The 19,343-nt window shown below is 38.1% G+C and overlaps 1 protein-coding gene and 1 pseudogene across 1 annotated transcript; both read right to left on the reverse strand.

The window, feature by feature from the left end:
• Positions 1-12: 12 nt before the first annotated feature.
• Positions 13-10,913, reverse strand: tapbpl (TAP binding protein like). Its single transcript, XM_049583681.1, has 8 exons — positions 10,567-10,913; positions 9,257-9,469; positions 8,906-9,175; positions 8,592-8,792; positions 7,438-7,605; positions 7,252-7,355; positions 3,025-3,250; positions 13-2,905 (listed from the first exon to the last, which is right to left on the reverse strand). Exons 1-8 carry the CDS (start codon positions 10,616-10,618, stop codon positions 2,838-2,840), a joined length of 1,302 nt encoding a protein of 433 aa, XP_049439638.1. The 5' UTR covers positions 10,619-10,913; the 3' UTR covers positions 13-2,837.
• Positions 10,914-12,190: 1,277 nt separating this feature from the next.
• On the reverse strand, positions 12,191-19,135 carry LOC125893110 (complement C1r subcomponent-like; annotated as a pseudogene).
• Positions 19,136-19,343: the final 208 nt, after the last annotated feature.

A 19,343-nucleotide genomic window follows, 5' to 3' on the forward strand; every position in this document is an offset into this window, starting at 1 on the left:
TGAGTGCTGACCTTTGTTTTATTCTCCCGACATATTGAGACAATTTGGACCTTGTTAGAAGATTTTTTTCTGCAATCTAATCTGCTTCAAGTAATGCCAGCTTTCTCATCAATGCAGATTGTTTGTCCACAACAGAGCTTTATTCAATTTCCAGATGTATTACAAGATATGCACTGACATTGATCATGTCAAATACCTCAAACTATGTTGCAGAGTTACAAAATCCTTCATTGGGAAAAATTACAAGGAGTAACAATATCAATAAAACACACAAAACAAGCAGCAAATAGCCATAAAAACAAACTACAAGCTATATTTAAAAAAAAATAGTAGCAAATGAAAACAGTGCAACTACAACCCCTTAACATGCAGATTTCCTTCCTTCTCCTCTAATCATCCTCTTCCATGTTCTGTAAAAGTTTGTTGCAATTATGTTTACAATGAGGCGAATATAAAATCCAGAGACTCAGTTTTTGTATGTCTGCACCACTCCATCAAATGGAAATATTCTAGTCGTATGCTTAATATGATTAGCAGTTTTACAAAAATGTTATACACACATTCAGCCTGATGCATTTGGCATCTTTGGAAACTTTGGGATCGCTCTACGATGTTTGTTATTCATGAAACACTTTACAATGACTTTTATTTATGACACACTATACTATGACTTTTATTAATGACACACTATACTATATAAGCATGTTGAAAAATAGTCATGTCATAGAATGTCGTGGCAAAAAATACCCTCATAATATTGTTCAATATAATACAGTTGAGTGCACATGGCTTTTCTTTGTTCTGATGAACTAAGGAGACAACAACAGCCATTTTAGGATGCTTAAATGATGTCTAGTTTATGGCTGTACAGATGAACAAATCATTTGAGTGCAGTGAAACCCAACATAGTTCATTTAAAAACGGTCACAGTACAGTATGTTGGAAAAAACTCATAAAATAATTTGCCACAAAAACATTAAATCATAGTATTGTTTGTGGAAAAAGAAGTCTATTATACTGTATCTCATAGTATGTCAAAAAGAAGTCAAAGTACAGTATGTTGGAGAAAAACAGTATTGTACATTGAAAAAAAGACAGTATGTTGAAAAAAAAATGAAGAGAAAGGAACAGTATATTATGTCAACAGAAAAGTCATAGTGTAGTATGTTGAACAAAAAGTCGTAGCATTGGGTGTTTAAAAAATGTGGCAGCATATTATAATAATAGGCAAAAAAAACAGGCAATGTAGTATGTCGTAAAATATCTATCCATCTCTATATCTATCTTAGATACACACATACACAGCTGGACATGCGTAGTAGTAGGAGAACTCAGTGGTTAAAGCTACTGACTTCTACTGATTCTACGTCTAGAATTTTCTACAGCAACATTAACATTCACCTGCCCTGGATAAGGATCAAACTTTCAACCTTAGGATCTCCAAGCAGTTCTTTAATAGCCTGAGCTATTTCACCTCAAACTACCGCTCTGTTTTTACGGAGCCTTTCACTCTCTGCTCTGGATAAGGATCAAACCTTCAACATTAGGATCTCCAAGCAGCTCTTTAACAGCCTGAGCAATTCCACCTCACACTCCCACTGTGTTTCATGGAGCCTTTCACTCTCTCCTCTGGACAGCAGATTTTAAAAGTCACTGAGCCTCGACGAGCATCGAATTCAGAATCTCAGGACTTCCAATCAGTCCGAGCTGGAGATGCTTGAATGCGCATCCTTGAAGATTTTCCCTTGCTCCTTTAGACAATGCATTAAAAAAAAAAAAAATTAAGTCCCTGTATAACTAATTAAAAAAAAACATAGTGCCACTGATTTAGTATTTACAATAAAAGAATTTGTGCAGACAAGTAAAAGTACCTTAAAATACCTACTGCCTACACATGCACAATTCAATTGACCCTCTTAAGTAAACTAGAATTATCATCTCACAGTTGTGAGCCTCTGCCAATCAATCAGGCTAATGCTTATATATCCACGTCAGTCCAGACTCATATAATATATGTAGCAGAGACATTAAAGGAATTCAGGAGAAGGTATTAAGGGTATTTTTGGGCAAAACGTGGATGCTTTACACACAACTTCAACCTGACAGCACAGAGGATCTATACAATCAGCATCGTTTCAAGGTGGACATGAAAGACTAGTGTCACTAGTCTAGTATCTGACCAAATGTCTCCCCATCTGTTTCTGAGTTACAGTGTTGAGTGATGGCAAGAAAAGTGTTTCTGCAGAAAGTTATGATTTCACAGTGAAGTTGAACTTTTGGATATAAACTGTCATCACTTCATCATTTCATCCCATTAGACATTTGTGTGGAATTTTGTCACACTTAGCACATAAATTCATGGGTTATGGTGTTGAGTCGTTGAGTCCAAATGGACGTTCCTGCCTACTTTGAAAACAAGCACTAGAAAGGCAAAACACAGGTCAGTAAGTCAGTGTGAAAGAAATAATGAAACCGCAGTGGGTAATTTATGTGTGACATAAATTATCCACTGTAAAGTAAAGTACAGTTTGGGATTTAAGATTTAATATGTTACAGGTTACAGAAATGCAACTTCCAGCTGCTGAATGCAACTTAACATATAGCTACCACCAAAAAAACTCAACAGCAAACGTATAAAGCAAGTACAGTAAAATATTGAAATACCGTTTTTCCTCAAAATCGCATTCTTTCGGTTCACTAGAAGCCTGGAAGAGTGAACCAGTGATGGCTTCTAATGAAATCAGTAATAACTTAAAGACTCACTAATGACACAGGAAATCTCTCAGGGCTCAGTTCCAGGTCTGGAGGAGTATCTATGAGAATATGTACAGACTAACTTATCTCATGAGCTGGTAGAAGAAAAGCACAGTGACGATCAGGAAACCCAGAACCCACCAATAGGAACCTGTAGAGTGAAACACACAGAGAACAGCTCAGGATTTAACGCAGCGTGTAAAAATGTCAAACTACTCTTTTAAAAATCCAGAGTTAAACAGCGTCTCATCAGCAGCCACACATTAATACCTAGTTGTGGACTTTCTACCACCAGGCTGACAGAGAGAGGAGCCTCCAGGGCTGGGTGGGACACCCTGCAGGTGAGTTTAGTTCCAGGGGAGACACTGGTGGGTAGAGTGAGGTGAGACGACAGGGAATAAGTCCCATCACCATGCTGTCGGTGGCTAGACAGAGAGCCCTGATCTGGAAGCACTGTAGGCTCTGTGTCTGTAGGAGAGAGGGATAACCACTCCATCTGAAAGGCACAAGAAAAAAGAAAATTATAACCTGTGAATGACGTTTTATCACAATTTTTGACATACTATACTATGACGTTTTTATCAATTTTTTTGACAAACTGAACTTTGACTTTTTTAATAACATTTATTATGACATACTATGACTTTTTTTATGACTTTTTTGACATACTATACTGACTTTTTTTTATAATTTTTTTTGACATACTATACTATGACTTTTTTTTATAATTTTTGACATAGTATACTATGACTTTTTATGACTTTTTTGACATACTATACTATGACTTTTTTTGTATAATTTTTTGACATACTACACGATGACTTTTTAATCTTTTTTTTTTTTACATACTATACAATGACTTTTGGGGCTGCACGGTGGTGTGGTGGTTAGCACTGTCGCCTCACAGCAAGAGGGTTGCCGGTTCGATCCCGGGCGTGGGAGCCCTTCTATGCGGCATTTGCATGTTCTCCCCGTGTCAGCGTGGGTTCTCTCTGGGCACTCCAGCTTCCTCCCACAGTCCAAAGACATGCAGATTGGGGACTAGGTTAATTGATAACCCTAAATTGTCCATAGGTGTGAATGTGAGTGTGAATGGTTGTCTGTCTCTATGTGTCAGCCCTGCGATAGTCTGGCGACCTGTCCAGGGTGTACCCTGCCTCTCACCCAATGTCAGCTGGGATAGGCTCCAGCCCCCCTGCGACCCTCAAGAGGATGAAGCGGTTAGAAGATGGATGGATGGATGGATGGATGGACTAACTATGACTTTTTTAATAACATTTATTATGACATACTATACTATGACTTTTTTTATCACATTTTTATGACATACCATACTATGACTTTTTAAGTCACATTTTTGACATGCTATACTATGACTTTTTTTTCGTGATTTTGGACGACATATGATACTATGACTTTTTTTCATGATTTGGGACGACATGCTGTAGTATGACTTTTTTCATGATTTGGAACAACATGCTATTCTATGACTTTTTTCATGATTTGGGACGACATGCTATACTATGACATTTTTATGACTTTTTTTTTTTACATACTATACTATGACTTTTTTAGGACTTTTTTTGACAAACTACTATGCCTTTTCTCAATCACATTTTTATGACATACCATACTATGACTTTTTTGATCAAAGTTTTATGACATACTATCCTATGACTCTTTTAAATCACATTAATTACTACATACTATACTATGGCTGTTTTTAATCACATTTTTTGATGTACTATACTATGACATTTTTGTATCACATTTTTGACATGCTATACTATGACTTTTTTTTCATTATTTGGGACGACATAATATATTATGACTTTTTTTCATGATTTGGGACGACATGCTATACTATGACTTTTCTTCATGATTTTGGACGACATGCTATACTATGACTTTTTTTTCATTATTTGGGACGACATAATATATTATGACTTTTTTTCATGATTTGGGACGACATGCTATACTATGACTTTTTTTTCATTATTTGGGACGACATAATATATTATGACTTTTTTTCATGATTTGGGACGACATGCTATACTATGACTTTTTTTTCATTATTTGGGACGACATAATATATTATGACTTTTTTTCATGATATGGGACGACATGCTATACTATGACTTTTTTCATGATTTTGGACGACATGCTATACTATGACTTTTCTTCATGATTTTGGACGACATGCTATACTATGACTTTTTTTTCATTATTTGGGACGACATAATATATTATGACTTTTTTTCATGAGTTGGGACGACATGCTATATATGACTTTTTTCATGATTTTGGACGACATGCTATATATGACTTTTTTTCATGATTTGTGACGACATGCCATACTACGACTTTTTTTCATGATTTGTGACAACATGCTATATTATGACTTTTTTTCATGATTTATGACGACATGCTATACTATGACTTTTTTTCATGATTTGTGACGACATGCTATACTATGACTTTTTTTCATGATTTGTGACGACATGCTATACTATGACTTTTTTTCATGATTTGTGACGACATACTATACTATGACTTTTTTTCACGATTTATGACGACATGCTATGACTTTTTTTCATGATTTGGGACGACATGCGATACTATGATTTTTGACGACATACTATACTATGACTTTTTTTCATGATTTATGACGACATGCTATACTATGACTTTTTTTCATGATTTGGGACGACATGCGATACTATGATTTTTGACGACATACTATATTATGACTTTTTTTAATCACATTTTTATGTCATACTATACTATGACTTTTTTATCGAATTTTTTGACATACTATACTATGACTTTTTGTCATGATTTGGGACGACATGCTATACTATGAGTTTTTTTCATGATTTGGGACAACATGTTATACTATGACTTTTTTCATGATTTTAGACGACATACTATACTATGACTTTTTTTCATGATTTATGACGACATGCTATACTATGACTTTTTTTCATGATTTGGGACGACATGCGATACTATGATTTTTGACGACATACTATATTATGACTTTTTTTAATCACATTTTTATGTCATACTATACTATGACTTTTTTATCGAATTTTTTGACATACTATACTATGACTTTTTTCATGATTTTGGACGACATGCTATACTATGAGATTTTTTCATGATTTGGTACAACATGCTATACTATGACTTTTTTTCATGATTTGGTACATGTTATACTACGATTTTTTTTCATGATTTTGGACAACATGTTATACTACGTTTTTTTTTCATGATTTTGGACGACATGCTATACTATGACTTTTTTTCATTATTTGGGACGACATGCTATACTATGACTTTTTGTCATGATTTGGGACGACATGTGATACTATGATTTTTGACGACATACTACACTATGACTTTTTTTAATCACATTAATTACGACATACTATGTTATGACTTTTTTAATCACATTTTTTGACATGTTATACTATGACTCTTTTTAATCACATTTTTTCACATGCTATACTGTAACTTTTTTATTACATTTTTTCACATACTATACTGACTTTTTCTTATCACATTCTTTGATGTACGATACTATGACTTTTTTTAATCACATGAATTATGACATACTAAACTGTGACTTTTTAATCAAATTTTTTACATACCATACTATGACTTTTTTATTACAGTTTTATGACATACTATGCTATGACTCTTTTAAATCACGTCAATTATGACATACTATACTATGACTTTTTTATCACATTTTTGACATACAATACTGACTTTTTTAATCACATTTTATGACATACTTTACTATGACTTTTTGATCACATTTTTGATATACTATGCTATGACTCTTTTAAATCACGTCAATTATGACATACTATACTGTGACTTTTTTTTTTATCATATTTTTTGACATACTATGCTATGACTACTAATTCTGATGCCATTAAAATGTCAAAATAAAAGGTGACAGTATTGTATGTCTTAAAAATGTTATTTAAAAAGTCAAAGTATAGTGTACCATTACAATGTTACAAAAAAAATAAGTCATAATATAGTATGTCACAAAAAACATTGTGGTATAGCATGCCGTAAATTAAAAATGTCATAGCATAGCATTCCATCAGAATCTTCCTGAAAACTGTGTAAGTGGGTTTTAACAGGAAATTTTCTTCCTGTGAACGGTTGGTGATTGAGGCTGATTGAATCTTGTTTATCAACACCTCGGACATGTTTGGATGCAGCTGTATGCTTCTTTGCCTTAATTGGACCATTAAGATAAGCCTCCTCTTTCTGCACTCTCCAGACTTCTCCCTATGGTAATTTATATTCCTCATTGCCCTCGGTTACTTAACTTCTTGCTTTGTGGTGTTATCAGTAGATTAATAACTCAAATTTCCTGAGATTTTATATCTTGCCAGGGTGTTCAATGGCAGGAAAGAGAGAAAACAGAACATGTACTGGTTAACAGCCCCATCTAAGAACATACTAGCTACAGACCTGAGCATCCAGTGGATAGTATTTAGTGCAGTGGCAGCTCAACATCTGGGGTGAATTGGTCTGCAAAACCAACTTCTCCTCTGAGAGTGAAACATGAGGTGGTTCTGAAACAAAGAGAAACAGAGGAAGAATTTAAAGACATTCAGTGGATTTTTTTCTGAATTGAGAGATTTGGGTGAAACTTACGAATAACGTGGAGTTGAATGACCTGCTGGGCATGGAAAAGGCCGATACTGACAGTACAGATGTAGGTCCCCTCATCCATCACTCTAAGCTTGTTCAGCGTCAAAGAGGCGTTACCCTCACCAACAACCTGGGCCACCTCCATGCTTGATCCCCTCCTTTCTGCATGCACTGAGGACAGAAAGTCAAACAGGAATTCACAAAAAAATATTAACTCAAGGTCCAATTTATCACTTGTTCTAGAGCTTTTGAATGTATATACAAAAAAAGAAATTTCTTGGACATATTTCGATTCTGTACTGTTCTTGTCTTCTCTATTTTGTATGTTTTCTGCAGTTTTTTCTGGCTTTTAGCTGTGGCCGTTAAAAGCTTAAAGTTTGAAGTCTTACAAAACAATCCTACACATTAAATGTTTATAATATAATTTGTGAAGTGTTCTTTTTATATGACTTTGTACAGTTATGGTTACAGAATCTCACTCCACCTCCCCAAAACAAAACAAAAAATCAAGACAAAACACAATAAAAAAGTTGAATTTGACTGATAGCATTATTATTATTATTATTATTTTTCAAAATTTCTATAGATATTGTGATAAAATAATTGGCCACAATTGTGGTATAGTAAAAAATCTGATAGCGTGCCAGCCCTAGTACTCATGTTATATGTCTTTTTGCAATTAAATTTCTGTGTCTTAGTTACCTCATCTGTGTAATAGGTCTTGTGGTTTGACAGCTAATTTCATGATGTATTACCATGATAATTTATGAGACAAGTTTAAAACTACACTTTTTATTTTTTTTCTGATGCATTAACTTGGTTTTATACCAATGGCTAACATGTTTGCACGCCCCAAATATGTGAAGAGATTTATGTCTGTTCAATGTCAAAACAGCCACTTAGCAAAGCTTATTTTGTGACTGTGAAATTTGCCAACATCATCCCCAAAGCCTCACTAAAAAATAGCATTTACAGGTTATTTTCATTTATTTTTTCATGAACATCAAAGCCACTGAAGTCACTAATGCACTTTTATCAACACTATCAGTGCTAACACTCTCAGAGCCACAAGAAGTCGCAGTCGGAGTTTAAATCCTCCTAAAGAAGCTGCATAAACCAGAGGAGGTCAGGCATACCTGTTCACACACAGCACTTACCCACTGTGCTCCCTTCTACATCATCCAGGCTTGTCTTCATGTCAAGCACTTTCCACCCTTTCCCCCTGTGCTGCAGTCGCCACTCAACGCCCACTTCCTGCGCTAAAGGTACGTCCTGCTGTTTGAAGCCACAGTTGAGGAGAGCATCACCTCTCAGGGCGGCAGTCACAGATTTAATGTGGGAAAACACCAGGAATATCACTGAAGGACAGAACACAAAGGCAACAGCAGAGAGAAAGTAGTGAGAGAATTATATTACTGATGGAAGTGATTCAATGAAAAGATGAAATGTGATATTAAACTCTGGATCTCACCCTCAGTCAGAAGAGTTCCTGACTGGCTAAGAGGCAGACCCAGTTTGCTTTGTATGAGGGTCGACAGGTCCTTCTCCACTGGCAGAGTCTGCAGAATCAACGCAGTGCTGAACTCAACTCCCTCCACATTTAGAGACACCATGAAATAAGCTGGATCTGAACTTTCCTGGGATCCACGAGGGGTGTAACGGCTTATTTCACACATCACCTCCTGATCATTGCAGTCCGCATGGAGCAACACATGTACATTTGGGATCTCAGGTGAAGACACTGCCACAGAGAGATGAGAGAACGAGAAGTTCAACACAAGGTTGTGCAACATAACACTAACTTTATATGTAGATTAGAAACCTTTGGTTTCCAACAGGATAGCATCTGGGTCAGGGATTGAAGGCGGGACAAACGGCGTGAGTGTTTCAAGTGATTCATCTGGAGGGACTGAGACGTCTTTTAAGACAAGAGTGGCTGGAGTCCGTTTGAAAAGCGATCCACCTCCCATTCCACCCAGCCCCACTCCCTCTTCCACCAGGGTGCAGGAAAGTACCACATCTGTGACCCCGTCACCTGAGAAACAAGGGGCAGATTAAAAAGAAACCAAGTCTTCTTGAAAATCTTAACATATCTGGAAATAACGAGTGACATGTTTTAACTTTACACAGTAACATGGAGGTTAAGTCTTTAACATAATCAGGTAAATAAATACCAGAAGACTATTAAACAGAAATAATTGTATGGCTTTATTTTATGGATCCATTATTTCTGAATAATGTTTCCAGGTTTGATAAAGTTTCCTGGATTCCTAATTACTGACAAATAAAGATTTACTTTTATTTATTACATTTTTTTCCAGCTATGTTGATTCTAAGAGTAATGGTTGATTTCCAGATGAAATTTCTTTAAGAAACAGCTCCATTTAAATCAAGTATTATGTCCATTCATCATTGATTTTATTTATTCATTTAACACTGAAATATTTTTTCTTCATAGCCTATATGTTGAACTGTTAACTTGCCTTTCCCCAACTTTCATATCTTTGCATGTTTAGCTGACCTGCTGTGCACCAGCACTGATGATATGGACACAGGTGTAGGTTTCAGGAGGGCACAGGGGACACGCCCCCCTCAATATTTCAAACATGTGCATTTATGCCCCCCAAGTAAAAACATGAAAGTAGCATTTTGACGAAATTAAAAACATTTGCACCATTAAATGATGTGCAAAAAACAGAAATTGGTGCATAAAAATTGACCAGAATGCAGGAAATAAAGTGTTTGGTGCTCAAAATTTTCTGGCAGAGGACCCCCAAATGTTGACAGACCTACACCCATGGATATTGATATCTGATATTCTGAGTTAGACCACAACAGCAGTTAATTTCATGTAATTTATTAGAAATACAAAAAGTGAAAGTCCCACTTTACAAATATTTACAGTCAATCACATGGTTCTTTCCAGGAAACTCCCCAGGAGTTCACACACCTTCACACTTACATGTATCTAATGTGACTTATATAATGATTACCAAAATAACTTCTATCAGACACTGTGAGACGAATAGTCCGAGTCTAAAAAGATTATTAGTGAGCTTGACAATCAACTGACATTGACATTTATGTCCCTCATTTATTGCTGCACCAGTATGTCAAGATTAATGCTCTTACCATGAGCGCACGTCAGGAAGGCTCCAAATAAAATTACTGTAATCATCATCATGGAGTCCGGTACCGTGTTTTTATCAATTAAAACTGTTGTAACAGAGCTGAACTCTAATACAACAAGATAAAGTAAAAAAAACTGCCAAGAAACCAAAAGCACGACTATACTTTCACTTTTGATTTCAGCGCTAACAACAGCTGACTGTGTCACTGCACTCGGAGCTTTACAGCCTTTCCTTCATCTCATCCATAATGTAAAGCAGCTGTATAGCAATAAACATAACCTAATGTAGTCGTAAAGTCTTCAGGTAGTACAGGACCTGTCGCTTCATGTTGCTGTGTGGAGCATGCGCAAGTGGAGCAGAGAAAGTGAAAGTAAAGACAGACAGGATCGTCCAATGAGAGAGCAGCAGAGAGCGGGTCATGGGTCTGTGTTTGACTGAGATCTCTGGGTAAGATTGTTTTTGATTTTTAATGTGATTCAGCTACAAAAAGGAGACAGACATTTGCATCTGTATATAATTTGGAATATAATAGGCTATATGTATGCAGGGGAGTTGTAGTGGGGGCAAAAGTGGGACTGCTTATCCAGGGCTCAATGGGAGTGAGGCCCTTGAAAAGCCTGGAATGAAAAGTTTGGTTTTGTTTGCATTTTTTAATTTATCTTTATTAATTATTTATAAGCAATTAGTGCTTTAATTAAATTAAAATTGGCTGAATGTGGCTGAAAAACTGTGGGAGCTCTCTGAGGCCTCTCTCACCCCTCAAAAGCACAAAACAATTAACTCCACCCAGGATTTATCTCTGATTGCATCTAGATCTGAGTGAGTAAGTGCTTATTTTCCTGGAGCACCAGTGTAACCTGTCATGTCTTTCTCGGGGTTCCAAAAAAGAAAAGAGAAGGACAGAAAGCAAACTGTGTGAACTCAAAAAGTGCTTGAGAGAGACATGGATCAAGAAAAGAGGGACAGGGGGCCCACAGAAACTTAAGGCCTGGGTTTAGTGAAATCGTGTGTGGTCAGTTGTAGTTATGAATCCACAGAAACACAAGTATCACAGAACTCTGCAGTTCCCCTTCAGCTCTACAAAACGTGTTAGTGTCTCAGTTGTTTTGCTTTAACAGTCCACATCCATACTGTTTTGGTCCAATCCCAAACAGGTTCAAGAGCCAGATATTTACATCAGGATTTGGTGGAGTTAGAAGGAAATATTGGGTTTACGTTGATCATGTGGACACAAACATGGCTCCTAATGAATGATAATATTGCTCCATGTCTGCTGGATATGTAAATAAGCCGTTTGCTGTAGTTTGCCACGATTTGGTAAGGTGATAATTTGTCAATGTCATGTTTACACCTTGTTCTGCTCCATGAATGAATTGTGTGACTATAGGTGATTTTTGATACAAGTGGTAGACTACTGCCTGTGACATTTGGCTGTTCAGAGATTAACTTATATGTTTTGTTGCTGCTTTAGATTTTTCTTTCTAATTCAAAGGGGAAAATGTCTTCAAAACAGAATTTTCAGTTTAATCACCCTACTCATCTGACTGTTCAGGTGCTGTACCTGACCTCCATCACTTTATTGTAAGTGGATAAGGAGGGACTATATGAGCCAAGTTATTCTTCCTCATTTGTTTTTATTTGGCAGTATTTGTCTCGTTTTGTTCAGCACAACAATTTTTATTAATGTGGTGATGAAATATGTCTGATTCATTTCTCCTGTATGGTCTTGTTGATCCAGCCTAGGTAGTTTGCTACTCTGGTGTAGAATCCATATGTTCCTTGCTTCCCACAGTCAACCCCCCAGCTGACAATCCCAGCGGCCCAGAACTGTCCATTGTCTCTCAGGGCGAAGGGGCCTCCACCGTCCCCCATGCAGGCATCCTGCCCACCCTCAGGGACTCCAGCACAGAGCATGTTACTGGTCACATTTGGTACATGGTCCCTTGTCCACTTCAACAAAGCGATTGATTTGCTGCATGTCTCTTGACCCACCACAGGCAGTTGCACGAATCTCAGCTTCCTTGATAAAAACCGTTGGTTATTAGTTCCTTTAATGCCAAAGCCTGACACCAGTCTGAAAAAAATGGAAAAGAGACAGTTACGATGAGCTCAAGATAAGAAAACAAATCAGAGTACCCTGTCTTGATGATTTATATGTTTGCACAAGTGGGAAAAAAGAACTGACTGGCATTTTGGGATCGTATTAATTAAAAGCAATATAGGCCTAAAACAGATTATATTATATAGCATTATGAAATGAAACCCAGCAGTTGTTTCTTTACCCCATCTCTCCAGTCATGTATGTGGCACCCTCTGCTGGCAAACATATCGGCATAATGGATGAGTTGAATGTGATTGGGTGGGGCATTTTGATCAAGGCAATGTCATTGTTGTAGTCTAAGCCGTTGGGATTGTTGTATTCAGGGTGAATGTGGATTGAATCAACAGACACAGGAGAGCCCAACAGGGCTTTAACATCAGTAAGTCCCATGTAAATCTGCAAATCAATAACATAAATGTCAATTAAAAAACATGGAGGCAATGGACATGTAGATAACACTTAAAATAGACCACTTACCCTGACATACTCATTTGATACTGGATTTCCGCCACGTGTTAGGGAATGAGCCGCAGTCATAATCCAGCGGTCTGCAATCACCATGCCTGCTGATCTTCCTCCATCTACACTCAACATTACTTGCCAGGGGATGGTGTTTTCTGGAGCTTCACTGCCTCCAATGATCCTCTGATAAGTAGAGATGAGTTTTGTGGGCTGGCCACAGACTGGATGAAACAGACATTAGTTGAGTTCACATGGACACATACAGCACATGCATGTTTTAATCCAAGCCTCTTGGACTATGTTTCAATACCAGGTATACATGTTAGAGTGACATCATTGTGGTTTGACCTCCACTTTCCATCTGATTCACAGGTGAAAGTAACTGAAAACCAGAGAGGAGAAGATAATGGCATTTATTTTCAGCTGAGATATATCAAAAATTCAAATACTTTTGATAATATTTTTGGAATAATATACGCAATTATCTCACCATTTCTGCCCACAGGTAGAGTGTAAAATGGTTCATTACAGTGATACTGCACAACAGAATGGTACTGATTCTGAGAGCCAGACAGGTAGGTCACCCCTCCATTCAGCAGAGGTTCAGGTTCTCCACAATCAATTACTGCAGATGAACAAAACAAGGACATGTTAATATTTTGCCAGTTAATGAACAAAACATCCTACCATCATCAGTTTGTATCCTTGGTCACAAGTCACATAGATGTAGTAACATTAACAAAACACGTGTCTCTCTTTGTTCACCCCTCACCATGTGTGCTGTAGTCCAGGCTCCAGCCACGACTCAGGCCTTCAGTATCAGTGTGGTAGTCCAGTCTGACAGTGTTAGAGTTTGTAGCTATCAGACCTGGACTCTTTCCACCACACAGTTTCATGGGCTCTCTGCCTGGAGTGGTCACCTACGAGGGGAGGAGTAGTAGAAAGTTAATTGATGTAAACTGAGGCAGAGTCGCCTTTTTTATTGCCTTTGTTTTAAGGAAACCATTTGCCAATACCTGCAGCCAGTGATGAAGACACCTGGGACCTTGCTCAGTGTCCACATTATCTATGTGGAAGTTGTCAGTGAAGTTGAGAGTGATTGTGAAGCTGGGCTCCACAGAGATGATGTACTTGCAGGACAGAAGAGGAGATGAGGGGTGAGGGTATGCTGGACTGGCCAGGTGTCCCTCATGATTATCAAATATACAATCATCACAGGATACTGTAGGAAGAAGATGAGATTCAGTAATTCCCCTCAAATTGAAAATAATTTTTTTTTCATTGACTCAGCAGTATTAAAGAAGTATTTCACCACTGGAGAGATGGTCTTTTTTTTTTTTTTTATAAAACTGGTCTTTCTAAGCAATTAAAAGACACAAATACTTTTGAAATTGGTGCTATGTGACCAGAAGAAACAGAAGGAAAGGACTGTGGCATTTGCCTTTTTCTCAAGAGGAAGAAAACTGCCAGAAAGCACTGTGCTGCACTGGACAAGAAAATGCTCCTGCTGGTGGGTGACGTAAAGTGGGCTTGTCCGTTTGACAGAATGACAACTAGCTGATAACAAACAATCTCGTATTATGGCTAAATGGTGCAATAAAATATGCAGCAGCAGAATGCAGAATCTTGGTTTATACTTGATCAGCACTGCCGAGTTTAACAGTTTGATCTGAGTTTGAGAGACAGAGAGGCATGGGTGGGTGTCTCGATCTGCTTTGTGTCCATGTTGGCAGGCAATATGAAAATGTGGAAATACCATCTGTGGTTTGAGCAAAAGTAGCCAAGTTGGGTAAAATCGGCCACATAACGCGTTACAGTCGATTTAAGTTGGGATATGTGCGGGGAGATCTGTGTGCTCCTAAGATGGAGGGAAGTTTACTATAGTTCATTTACACATGGCTACTACCCACATTGTTATGATACAAAGCTGGGTGAAAATGTATCCCTCATATGCTGTAACTGCTGAGCTTCAAAGGTTAACACACATTAAGTATGCATTTACTGTATAGGATACTCACACAGACATGTATGCTGGTCTAAATGAAGTTTGTAACCATCATAGCAGGAGCAGTGGTAAGACCCAGGGCTGTTGACGCAGATCTGAGAGCAGAGTGGACCTGATCCATCTCCAGGGTCTGATTGTGAACATTCATCTATGTCTGATAACGAGAAGGTCATTAAAGGGAAAACCTAACGTGAAGTTTCATTTAAGTTATTTATGTATATTTCTATTGTTGTTTGTCTTAGCTTTAATTTGTGAATTAGAAAAAGTCTTGTCTGAAGCTGATTAACAGGATTAACATTGTCATAATGTCATCTATAGAGACAAATCTCAGAGCTGCTTAATGATTGAACAACTCCTAGGACACCATGACAGCAGCCATAGTGACATCACTGGTTGATTCTTTTGAAGGTTTTGATGATCCAGCTCAAAGGGATGCTGTTATGTTCATTGACATTAATCATACTGACCAAAAAAATGGAAATGCACCATGTTGGTTGTGTTTAATGGTGGAATTTCTCTTAAAGGTTTAGGGGACATTTAGTATTGTAGGGAAGATGGACATGAACAGAAAAGTCCTACCTATTGCCTTGTAGGTAGCTGAGAAGCCGATGTGCTGTTGGAGCTCTGGAGTGGAGGCGCTTGTTTTGAATATGAGAGTCAGTTTGTTGCCTGGAGAAAGGATCGACACTTTACCTGGGTGATCAGCTGAATTTTCCTGGCCACAAAACTTTCCCAAGACCTTTTCATTATGGAGAACCTGCAAAGTGTAAAGAGTAAAACATTTATTGTAAGACCAGAGATCATGATGAGGCGCTCCTTTACATACTGTCAAGTTGCTCAGACTTAAGCTAAAACACTTAACTAATGTGACATTAGCACAAGAGTCATAAAGTCAGTGAAGAGACTCAGTAATGCGCCTTGCACAGCAAAATACTGTATACCTTAAGGCCCTGACACACCAAGCTAATGGTTGGCTATTGATCAATGTCAGGCTGTTGGTGAGCGTCTGCCACCCTAGTCAGTACAGTGTGTCCGACACCACTGACCCTTGTCGGTCCATATAGGCTTATTTTTTGGTGGATTTAGCATGTTGGACAGCGAGGCCAGTCGGTGAATGAAATCACTCTGATTTGCAGTTCAGCTCAGCACGTAAGAGGAGAAACAAAAGTGAGGAAAGTAAACAAAAAGCTAAAGTCAACAGGGAGTGAGATCGAAACAAACTTGTTCCGTAAGGTATTTTTTTTTTACAGTAGTCAATGAGCTCTTGAGCAGAAATGTTTCATATAATATGCTCTGTTCCAGTGGTTCCCAACTGGTGGGTCGTGGGTCCATTCTGAATGGACCACAAGTGACTTATGAACATGTCAAGTTTGTAAAAAACACACTTTATTTTGAAGAATTTCTGCCACCGACCTTTTATTTTGAAGTGCTGTTTTCCTCTGTGAAGTGAGGGAATAACAGGCAGCTACTTTAAAGAGACAGGAGATTAGATCAACAACAGTATGAAGCTGAGTATATTAAACTGTGTGGACCTTGAACTAACGGCTGAGGAAAATCTGGACCAGTTGGGAACCAGTGCTCTATTCTTTCAACATTGGATAGTGTTGCTATGTGCTAACTGGCTAACTAACGTCAAGATGGTCTTCTGGATTCTCTTTTTGAATGAGGAAAACGGACTACTGCTGTTGTGGAGAGTCATTCCCTCTGGTGCAGGCACAGAAAGTACGTGCTGGTTAGGTGTTGCCTGTAGTCTTTGCAGCATGTCGGGGACTTCAGAATTGTTTCTCGTGCAGTCTGGTTCTGCTGGCTTCATCAAACCATAACCTCCAGCATGCACTGGGGACAGTTTGTAGTTGAGTGTGAGGCAGATGGGATGAGAGTCAGCACCTCATATTCCTAGGTCATGGTTCCCTGCTGGAAAACTGTGCATTGCTTCTTGCAGATCAGAAGTGAGTTGCTGCCCAAAATCTTTGTTTCGGTACCAATACCAATATGAATTTCGCTACTTTTCGATACTCTTTGGTACTTTTCCTAAGGAAAAGTTCTTTTGGATACAAACCTTTAGAACAATAAATAGTAGGGGTGTAACGGTACCAAAAAAATCATGGTTCGGTAAGTACCTCAGTATGTACGTCACGGTTTGGTAACTCAAATGTTCCACCAAGTTTGTGTTGTCTCGTGTTGTCTCCCTTTGCGAGGCAGACTTTCTCTTGCCTTTTTTCACGTGCGCCAGCTGCAAATGTTGATACAGGTGTTGTCATAGACACCACTTGCGCAATCTGTGCTCCAGTAGGAACAAGAAAGGCGTTTGTGTGCATAAATAAGTAAAATAAATTAACTAAATTAATGAACTGAATCAATTTCAAAGTACCGGTATTTTCAAAATGCAGTATAGTACCGTTTGGAATACTCTAGTACCGCGGTACTTTTTCAGTACCGGTATACCGTGCAACACTAATCTCCAACCAACACCTATTGTCATGAGCTTTGGGGAGTGACCGAATTGATGAGATTGTGGATGCAAGCGGCCAAAATTAGTTTCCCTCCACAGGGTGGCTATGCTCACCATTAGAGATAGGGTTAAGAGCTCTAACATTTGTACGGAGATGGTAGTAGAGCTGCTGCTCCTTTATGTCAAAAAGAGCCCACTACGGTAGTTCGGGCATCTGGTCGGGATGTCTCCTTGGCGCCTTCTTTCGGAGCTTCTCTGGGCATGTCCAACTGGTAGGGGATCCCAGGCCAATTCAAAACATGCTGGAGAGATTATATATTTCATCTGTCTTGTGAAAGCCAACAGCCCAAGGAGGAGCTGGAAAATGCTGCTGGGGAGAGGGACCTCTGGACTACCTTGCTTTAGCATGCTGCCACCACGACCTAGCCCTAGATAAATGTCAAGAAATTGATAGATGGAAAAGGATACATCTGTTGATTCATCTTTCAGAAGTTACATAGTCTTGCTTTAACAGAAACTGTAAAAAACTGTGCATGAGGACAGGATGTAAAATGCTTTGTACACATTGAGTGGAGTCTGTTACAGCTTTGAGGCACCAAACAACAAGTCTGAGTCAAGTCCTCACTGCATAAAAGAAGTCCAGCCAGTTTGAATTGAATTTTTTGCCATTCTTTACCATCAGATTTACTGTTTATCAATTAGAATGATCAGCCTAATACACAATAAGAACTGTCCTGCAATGATTTGTTGTTGATAAATGAAAAAAGATGGAGTCCCTGGTTCCAACTCAAGACCTCACTCTCTGTAGGTCATCAATACTCAAGTCAAGGTGATGTAATAAATATTAGACTAAATTTGGGTTCTGGACAGTGCAAAAACACTGATACGATGTTTTTAAAACTGTATAATGATAATAAGGCTCTGACCGTCAGAGAGTCTTGCGGGCAGCCTGAAGAAGCTTTAATATCCAGGTATGTTATTGACAGCTGGATCTGGTATCCTGCTGGAACCCAAAGGTCCCATTGCCTCAGCAGGTTGGGAGGGTAAGGCCGGGGATACTGAGGGGACTGGACCTCCCCATGTATTACAGACTCAGAGACAGGCGGCTGCCAGCACTCAGTCACTGACAAACACAAAAACCTGTATTTGTGCATAAACAGAGAGCGTTGGCACCAAGGTATGAGTCCAAAGTTGATACAAACAGAAAAAGAACAAACACAGTATGAGTCATTTTAACTTTTGCAATAAAATAGTATTGCTATAGGTTTCTATATTGTACTTTGAAAAACTGATTATTTAATCAACCTTAAAAGCAGCTCAGACAGTGCTGTGGTGTAGTTCAACACTTATAGTATGTATATACTGAAATGTATTTTCAAGATAAACATTCATGAAAAGAAAAATTCACTAAAACCTGCAACATGAAGGTGAAAACATTTGTTATCATAGCTTACCAGATAACACCGTAGGTCCGTCTCATGTCTGCAGTTAGTTTATCTCTGTGTGACTGAAGCTTTAGGTGAAATGTCTCATGCTCAGATGAACCATTAATGTGACACAGACTGTGGTTTGAAATATTTTGCAATAGAATTTAACCTCCAGGATTTGTTTGTCTTGGCAAAGATAAATGCAGGCATGAAGTGAAGGACAACAGGATCAATAATGGCTCAATAACTCTGAATAACCAAACTAGAAAAATGACAAGTAAAACTGAGTTTGTGTGCAAAGTACAGTGAAGACCCAAAAAAGTCAATGGAA

The sequence above is a fragment of the Epinephelus fuscoguttatus genome, linkage group LG8 (assembly GCF_011397635.1).
Source record: "Epinephelus fuscoguttatus linkage group LG8, E.fuscoguttatus.final_Chr_v1".
NCBI lineage: Eukaryota > Metazoa > Chordata > Actinopteri > Perciformes > Serranidae > Epinephelus > Epinephelus fuscoguttatus.